Source organism: Lolium rigidum, chromosome 1, assembly GCF_022539505.1.
Source record: "Lolium rigidum isolate FL_2022 chromosome 1, APGP_CSIRO_Lrig_0.1, whole genome shotgun sequence".
Lineage (NCBI taxonomy): Eukaryota > Viridiplantae > Streptophyta > Magnoliopsida > Poales > Poaceae > Lolium > Lolium rigidum.
Genome location: NC_061508.1, coordinates 168003004 through 168011653, shown reverse-complemented (window position 1 = coordinate 168011653; position 8650 = coordinate 168003004). Strand labels below are relative to the sequence as shown.

The 8650-nt window shown below is 47.1% G+C and overlaps 1 protein-coding gene across 1 annotated transcript; it reads right to left on the bottom strand.

Moving 5' to 3' along the window:
* Window positions 1–5850: 5850 nt before the first annotated feature.
* Window positions 5851–7367, bottom strand: LOC124653342 (DIMBOA UDP-glucosyltransferase BX8-like). Its single transcript, XM_047192411.1, has 2 exons — window positions 6866–7367; window positions 5851–6731 (listed from the first exon to the last, which is right to left on the bottom strand). Exons 1-2 carry the CDS (start codon window positions 7365–7367, stop codon window positions 5851–5853), a joined length of 1383 nt encoding a protein of 460 aa, XP_047048367.1.
* Between the last annotated feature and the right edge of the window lie 1283 nt (window positions 7368–8650).

The following is an 8650-nucleotide window of genomic DNA, read 5'->3' as shown; positions in this document are numbered from 1 at the left end:
GTGGTGTGGGCCCCTCGCTGCCCCCGACTCGCCCTTCCGCCTACTTAAAGCCTCCGTCGCGAAACCCCCGAGGCGAAAAACCACGATACGGAAAACCTTACCGAGACGCCGCCGCCGCCGATCCCATCTCGGGGGATTCGGAGATCTCCTCCGGCACCCTGCCGGAGAGGGATTCATCTCCCGGAGGACTCTACGCCGCCATGGTCGCCTCCGGAGTGATGAGTGAGTAGTTCACCCCCGGACTATGGGTCCATAGCAGTAGCTAGATGGTTGTCTTCTCCTCATTGTGCTTCATTGTTGGATCTTGTGAGCTGCCTAACATGATCAAGATCATCTATCTCGTAATTCTATATGTTGTGTTTGTCGGGATCCGATGGATAGAGAATACCATGTCATGTTAATTATCAAGTTATTACATATGTGTTGTTTATGATCTTGCATGCTCTCCGTTTCTAGTAGAGGCTCTGGCCAAGTTTTTACTTTTAACTCCAAGAGGGAGTACTTATGCTCGATAGTGGGTTCATGCCTCGCATTGACACCGGGACAGGATGAAAAGTTCTAAGGTTGTGTTGTGCTGTTGCCACTAGGGATAAAACATTGGCGCTATGTCCGAGGATGTAGTTGTTGATTACATTACGCACCATACTTAATGCAATTGTTTGTTGCTTTGCAACTTAATACTGGAGGGGGTTCGGACGATAACCCGAAGGTGGACTTTTTAGGCATAGATGCGGCTTGGATGGCGGTCTATGTACTTTGTCGTAATGCCCAATTAAATCTCACTATACTTATCATGTCATGTATGTGCATTGTTATGCCCTCTCTATTTGTCAATTGCCCGACCGTAATTTGTTCACCCAACATGCTTTTATCTTATGGGAGAGACACCTCTAGTGAACTCGTGGACCCCGGTCCATTCTTTAATACTCGAAATACAAATCTGCTGCAATACTTGTTTTACTATTTTCTCTCGCAAACAATCATCTTCCACACAATACGGTTAATCCTTTGTTACAGGCAAGCCGGTGAGATTGACAACCTCACTGTTTCGTTGGGGCAAAGTACTTTGGTTGTGTTGTGCAGGTTCCACGTTGGCGCCGGAATCTCCGGTGTTGCGCCGCACTACATCCCGCCGCCATCAACCTTCAACGTGCTTCTTGGCTCCTCCTGGTTCGATAAACCTTGGTTTCTTTCCGAGGGAAAACTTGCTGCTGTGCGCATCATACCTTCCTCTTGGGGTTGCCCAACGAACGTGTGAAATACACGCCATCAGCAGCCGCTCCACCCCACTCGCCCCGGCAGCCGCTCCACCCCACTCGCCCTGCCCCGGCAGCCGTTTCCCCTCCCCCCACTCGCCTGCCCCGGCAGCCGCTTCACCACCATCTCCGGCGTCTGCCTCTTCCGCTGCGCCTGACATTGTTGCTCACCCTACACCCCCTTTACCACCCCACGTTGTTCCTACAAAAGCTCCCACCAATTCTCACACCATGCGCACTCGGGCCAAAACAGGTTTTCATATACCCAGAACGCGTCTCAACCTTCATGCCACCACTTCTTCGATTTCTCGATTTCCCAAAACCTACAAAAGTGCACTTCTTGATCCTAACGGGGCCGCTACCATGCGCGATGAGTTTTTCGCTCTTCTTCAGAATGACACTTGGTGCCTTGTTCCTCGTCTTGTTGGTGCTAACATCGTTTTCGGCAAATGGGTGTTTCACCAAAAGTTCCTTGCTGATGGCACTCTCTCTCGATACAAAGCTCGCTGGGTCTGTTGCAGTTTCTCTCAGTAGCATGGCATCGACTATGATGAAACCTTTTCTCCAGTAGTCAAACCTAGCACCATTCACACTGTTCTTAGCATAGCCACATCCTCTACCTGGGCTATTCACCAACTCGATATTAAAAATTCTTTTCTCCATGGTTCTCTTCACGAAACAATCTATTGTCAACAACCTCTTGGTTTTGAAAACCCTGCTGCACCTGATCATGTCTGTCTTCTTCAGAATTCTCTGTACGGTCTCAAACAGGCCCCTAGGGCTTGGTTTCAGCGTTTCTCCACCTACATACAAACCATAGGTTTCACACCATCTCTCACTGATACTTCTCTCTTTGTTTATCACACCTCTACTCACACCGCCTATCTTCTTTTTTTATGTTGATGACACCATTCTTACTGCCTCCACTCAGCCTTTTCTCGACCACATCATCACTCTGCTTAATTCTGAATTCTCTATGACTGATCTAGGTGTGCGTCATCATTTCCTCGGTATTTCTGTTACCCGTGACTCTCGTGGTCTTTTTCTCTCTCAGCGCCAGTATATTTTAGATCTTCTCACATGTGCTGGCATGCTTGACTGTCAACCCTCTCGCACACCTGTAGACACTAGTGCCAAACTCTCTTCTGATGGCGACCCTTTTCCTGATCCTTCACTCTATCGAAGCATTGCGGGTGCAATCCAATACCTTACCCTCACCCGATCAGAAATTTCTTATTCTGTCCAACAAGCCTGTCTTTATATGCATGATCCCCGTCTTCCCCACTATAACCACATCAAACGTACTCTTAGATATCTCAAAGGCACTTTAGATCATGGCCTACACATAAACACTTCTTCCCCTACTAGCTTGACAGCTTATTCTTATGCAGACTGGACTGGTTGCCCTGATACTCGGCGATCCACGTCCGGATACTGTGTTTTCTTGGGTCGCAATTTGCTTTCATGGTCTTCTAAACAACAGGTTACGGTCTCCCGCTCATCTGCAGAAGCTGAGTATCGAGCCGTTGCACATGCGGTTGCGGAGACAGTTTGGCTTCGACAGCTTTTGGCTGAGCTGCATCGCCCCCTCCAGCAGGCGGCCATTGTATATTGTGATAATATTTCTGCGGTTTACATGTCCAGCAATCCAGTCCAACATCGGAGGACAAAGCATATTGAGATCGACATTCACTTCGTTCGGGAGAAAGTGGCACTGGGGCAAGTTCGAGTTCTTCATGTACCGACTACAGCTTGCGGACATCTTCACCAAAGGCCTACCGACTCAGTCCTTTCAAGATATTTGTTTAAGTCTCAACGTGATTGAGCCCCACGTTGACAGTGCAGGGGGATGTTAGATTATATATTACGTGTATAGCACGTTAGGGTTTAGTACGGCGCCCCCTCTCTCTCTTGTGCTATATAAACCTTGTACCTCCTTTGTTAATCATTAAGCAATACAATTATATCAATCTTCACATGCAATTGCCGAGAAACTGGAACTATGAGAGAGATTGGACGAAATGATTGCTACAGATGGTGTCCTTGACTTCGTCAGTTGGAGGCTCACGGCTTGTTCGGCGTACTCCGCTAAGACCGTGTATAACATGTCCTTCATCGGGGGGACAAAGATGTTGGGAGCGAAGGAACTGCGGGCAGCTGGTGCACCCCTAAAGCACAAACTTCACATGTGGCTAGTGCTCAAAGATAGGCTACGGACATCGGATAGATTGACGAGGCACAACCTACAACACCCGACTCTATGTGTGATGTGCTGCCATGAGGAGGAGACGGTCGAGCACCTCACACTGCAGTGCTCATTCTCGAGAGAGATCTGGTACCATTTGCTGCTACCATTAAGGATGCACAGACACACGATAAATATGGATGCCTTGCCTAAGTAATTGTGGCCGAACCTATCTAATGCAACATCCAAGCAACACATGAAAGAGATGAACACCCTGGTGATTTTTGTGGCGAGAAAGATTTGGCTCAAGCGGAATTCCAGAGTCTTTGACAAGGCTGCAGTACTGCCGGTTGAGCTTGTTACACAGATCAAGGTCAAGTTTCAGTTTTGGAAGGATGCTAAGCTATGTGGAAGCGGATATTAGAGAGGAATAATTTAGCAGGAATTCAATTCGGCTCCCGGGTGCGTATGCTCCCTCTACCAACAAACCATATTTTGAAGTGTGGAAAAATTTTGACAAAAAATTCTACATGTACATCTCCATAATATATATGTATGCGTCAAGTTTCACGAAAAAATAATATTTTTTGTGGCCTATGTAAAAAAGAGAAAACTTATCCTGTGAAAAGCATTGTTTTCAGCACTGAATTTTGTATTTTTTACACACGTCATATGATAAGTTCATTTTTTAAGAAAAGACTTTGTGAGCGCGTAGAAGTGAAGATGTACGTGCGAATTATTTTTTTCCAATTTTTTTGAAATTTAAAATATATGTAAGATGCATTTCAAAATATAGGAAGCATATGCTCCCATGTTCCAAAACACCACTCCCATAACTTAGTTGTTTTTTAATCTTTTGAGGTTTCTTTGTAGCGGATAGTTGGCATACATTTGTGTCATGCCTCCACTCGTTGTAAGACTATTCATATCTTTTTTTTTGCAGGAGACTATTCATATCTTAATAAATGAAGACGTGCGAGGCTTTTGCGTGTTCTTGAAAAGTACAACCTCTATTTGGATTTAATTGACTTCCATCACTATGTTATTTGTTCATTAGCCTTCTCCCCTCGCGTCGATTAAATAGGAACGGAGGGAGTATTGGAGAAGATTTAAGTACTACATGATTCATGCATTAATTACGATGCCAGCCTCTTGACCGCCTTTTCTTCCTAACTCAGATACAATGACCGCCTTTTCTTCCTAACTCAGATACAATGACCGCCTTTTTCTTCCTAAAATAAGATGAACATAGTTTTTTAATCTAAATCAAACATTTTGAAAAAAATTGACCGTCTATATAAATAAATGTCAGACATTTTTATAATTGTACAAATATTTAAAAACATTGTAAAAAATGGTTTCAGAACGGGTCTATTTTGTGTTGAAGTTTTACAAAAGAGCCAAATTGATTATTTTCACCATGGCAGCAGCCGTCTATGGAACGTGCTAGCCACTGAACAAAAGGCAAATCTTTATTCAGATACGTTTTTGTCACTCTCCTCCACGTGACCGATCCCTACGACAACGTGAAATGGATGCAGATCCAATCCACACATAAAATGGGGCAAAATGCAAATGTTGGTTGGTACTTGGAACGGGACTACCGGGGTCTGACTTTTTTTTTACAATCAATATCACATATATTTATAATAATAAATAGTATATGGTATAGATACACGAGCCGTCTCCACGATTATAAAATAAAGTCTAAAAATACTAGCAAATCTTCGAGGTCTTGAAACTCTTTCTTCTTCCAAAACATAATCTTGTATTTTCCTGAAGCTAGCCAAAGATAAATAACAAATCATAGATCTCTAAATACCAACGAAGGTTCTCCCATAATTTTAATTTGAACCGTAATGACAAAGCTGCATGCACGCTGGCAACCATTAAAGTAGTCAATCAACATTGGCAAGAGTACCAACACCAGTATGTCAGGGAATAAAAACCGATCAGCCTTGTCGACGTTGATGGCGAGCCGAGAGTACGAATCACCATTGTCGATGATGTAGCAACCGGGATAAAACTGTGAGGATAATCCTTCTCGCGGCAACCATGAGAAAAGATCCAAGATCGATCTGGCGAAGCAAGATCTAAACATCCATACCTAGATAATTGTAATCTTTCAACACCACCATTGATATCGGGAAGGAGATCTCGTTAAACCAAAGGCCAAAAATCACTTATTGCAGACGATGCAATCTCCGTTGCGGGAAAACCAACAAGAAAACAGTGACCAAAATCCTAACATAGACTACAAAAAGACTACTTTTATTGAGAACTTCACGCATAGATCGGGTTCTCCACTCCTCCCGACATCGGCGAAGCAGGCCGAAGGAGAGGGAACCGATCTATGGCGAAGGCTGAAGTGGAGGGGGCTAGAATTTTTTCTCCGGAGGCGGCGGCTAGCTAGCGAGACAGAATGTGATTCACTAACTTGTCGATGTTGAGACGAGAAGATCCAGCACCGTCAGTAGCCTGAGCTGCTCTGCTTCTAAGCTCCTGAGCTCGCTTCCTCATCTCGACTCCCTCCTTGCTCTTCATCAGCCTTCGGACAGCCTCCTCTACCTTGCCCCTCTCGAGATCGCAGTCGAGCACGAACCCAGCCCGCCAGACGTGCTCGACGTACCTCGCGTTGCCCATCTGGTCGCCGAAGTAGGGTCGGCACAGCATCGGCACTCCGCCGCACACGCCCTCCAGGGTCGAGTTCCACCCGCAGTGCGTCCAGAACCCGCCGACGGCGGCGTGCGCCAGGACCTCCTCCTGCGGCGCCCAGCTCACGATCATGCCCCGGTGGCGGGTCGCGGCGTCGAACCCGTCGGGCAGGGTGGCCTCCGTGACACCGCGCACAAGGTCGGACCGTAGAACCCATAGGAACGACTGGCCACTGTTGGCGATGCCCCATGCCGTCTCGGCGAGGTCGGCAGCGCTCATGCTCGCGAGGCTGCCGAAGCTGATGTAGAGCACGGACGCCGGGGCCTGCACGTCCAGCCACTCCAGACAGGCACGGTCTTGAAGCAAGAGGCTGCTGGACGCCGCCGGTGAGATCTTGTGGAGCGGGCCGATGTCGAACACGGGCAGGGCAAGGTCTTGCCGGGTCGTGGCGAGCTCGTCGGGCTCCAGCGCGTCGAAGGTGTTCAGTATGAACCCTGACGAGGTCCTCACCGCCTCGACGGCCCGGGACAAGAGCTTGCACGCTAGGTCGTGCTCGTCACGGCTTCGGCCGATGATCATCAGGTCCCGGACACGGTACGGCGGCAGCTCCTTCACCGGCACGTCCAGCTGCGATTCTGCTCGATGAGAAGTCAATCACGGCGATAGAGGTAGTCAAGATCACGCCATGTGCTAGATACATTGGGCATGTGCTAGATACATTGGGGAGGAGCACGCACGTTGATGCACGTGCAGAGGAGGGCGAACGAACCTTGAGCTGGGAGGTAGCCCTTGTCGCAGAGCATCGGATTCGCCATGATGTTTCGGAAGCAGGCGGCGCTGCCGGTGCGCAGCGCCAGCGTCGGCACGCCTTGCTGCCGCGCCACGTTCATCAGAGTCAGCAGGTGCGCGTCGGCGACCAGGCACGCGACGTCGTCCCTGGCGCCAGGTGCCTCCAGCAGGGCGGCCAGGCGCTCCCGGAACGGCGCCTCGCAGGAGCTGTTGATGGTCAAGATGTGCTCGACGGTCTCCTTCACCGAGACGGGACTGTACGGCGGCAAGCCATCGGGAACTGGGACGAAGTCGAAGGCGGGGTGGCGGGACGGGTCGGGGGCGTTGAAGTGGGAGTGGAAGACTGTGACCGCGAGGCCGCGCGCGTGGAGGAGGCCGGCGAGCTGGAACATGGGGTTGATGTGGCCTTGGTACGGGAGAGGAAACACCAGCACACGGCGGCCGCGCAGGCCGCCGCTGACGGTATTTCCTTCCGATGCCATGGAAATGGACTGGATGGCTGTCGTCCTATGTTTCACTTTCAGGGGTAGGTATTAGGCACTTGAGAGTTCGTATAACTTATGAGGACGATGCCTACCTAGGATCCTAGGCGCATGTGACAAGGTTGGACCATGAGTACACGATAATACTGTATTAAATATAAACGTACAAGGTGTGTTTGGAGTCGGTTTGTCTTAGTATTGTGACAAAGCTTCGGGGTAGTGATATTGATCGATCTCTTCATGGACCACTGGTGGAGGAGATCAAAGCGTTGCTGCGTGGCTTCGTCGATCACTCAATCAGGCATATGCGCCGAACTAGCAACGGTGTAGCATATTGTTTAGCGAATTTTAGCTGCAAGAATAAAGTTTGTAAGGCGTGGGTACTAGACCCCCCAGATCTTGTTGTAGACCTTTTGACATCTGAGAGTGCCTCTGTTTAATATTTTGCAGCTTTCAATCTCAAAAAAGAAATGTACACAATATCAAATTGGAATCGTCTTCTTCGAGGTTATATCTGAAGGTATACCATATCTTTACTATTAAATTGTAATATCTAATTTTAAATTTATTGCAGTATTTTTATTATTAAATTGTAATCGGAGGTGATGGTTGGTAGTACGCTATTTTCAAAACAATTAAAGTTGCAAAGTTTTGGTACTTGGTTCCATAGTTTCCTGAAAAGTAAACACAAAAAGATAAAATGCAAATCATAAAATAAGAAAGTAGTAACAAGCTCTTTTTCGAGAAAGTCCAATCATGTATGCAATAAAAGGACAAACTTAGATGGACACTTATGTGAGTACAGCGTTCAAAAGGGCGACACGAATTTTAAGCACAAGAATTCTATATAAACATGACAAGTATTTTGTCAAGTTTAATTCTTATATTGGATGGAGCATAAGATAGGTGCAACCATTTCCATATGCATGAGCAATTACACCTTAGCGATTTACCTTAAGGCTATTTTCCCGAGCAAGTAGAGGATGTATTAAGACAAATGTTCAACCACTGCTTAAGCAAGTCCAATACTTGGGTCATGATTTGTGTCACTCCATGTCCCTCCTCTTTTTCCTTATTATAAGTTGCAACGCTATGAGCCCATAAAGGTGAAGTACTATGCAGTCGACATTCACACGATACCATTATAGAACCACGTTAAAGCAGAACATTTAACCAAATACTCAACTCATATTTTATAAAAATCATTACTATGACATTCTATGCCCTCAGGAAGATGGAAAACTACTCACAACTCTTAAACATGAACACGGTCAGTGGCGTAA

Bases quoted from the DNA above. Each gene is read 5' to 3' on its own strand.
- LOC124653342 (XM_047192411.1), bottom strand. From the start codon at position 7,367: ATGGCATCGGAAGGAAATACCGTCAGCGGCGGCCTGCGCGGCCGCCGT. The intron at 6,732-6,865 runs GTTCGTTCGCCC...CTCATCGAGCAG, and splicing joins GGGCTACCTCCCAGCTCAAG to AATCGCAGCTGGACGTGCCG.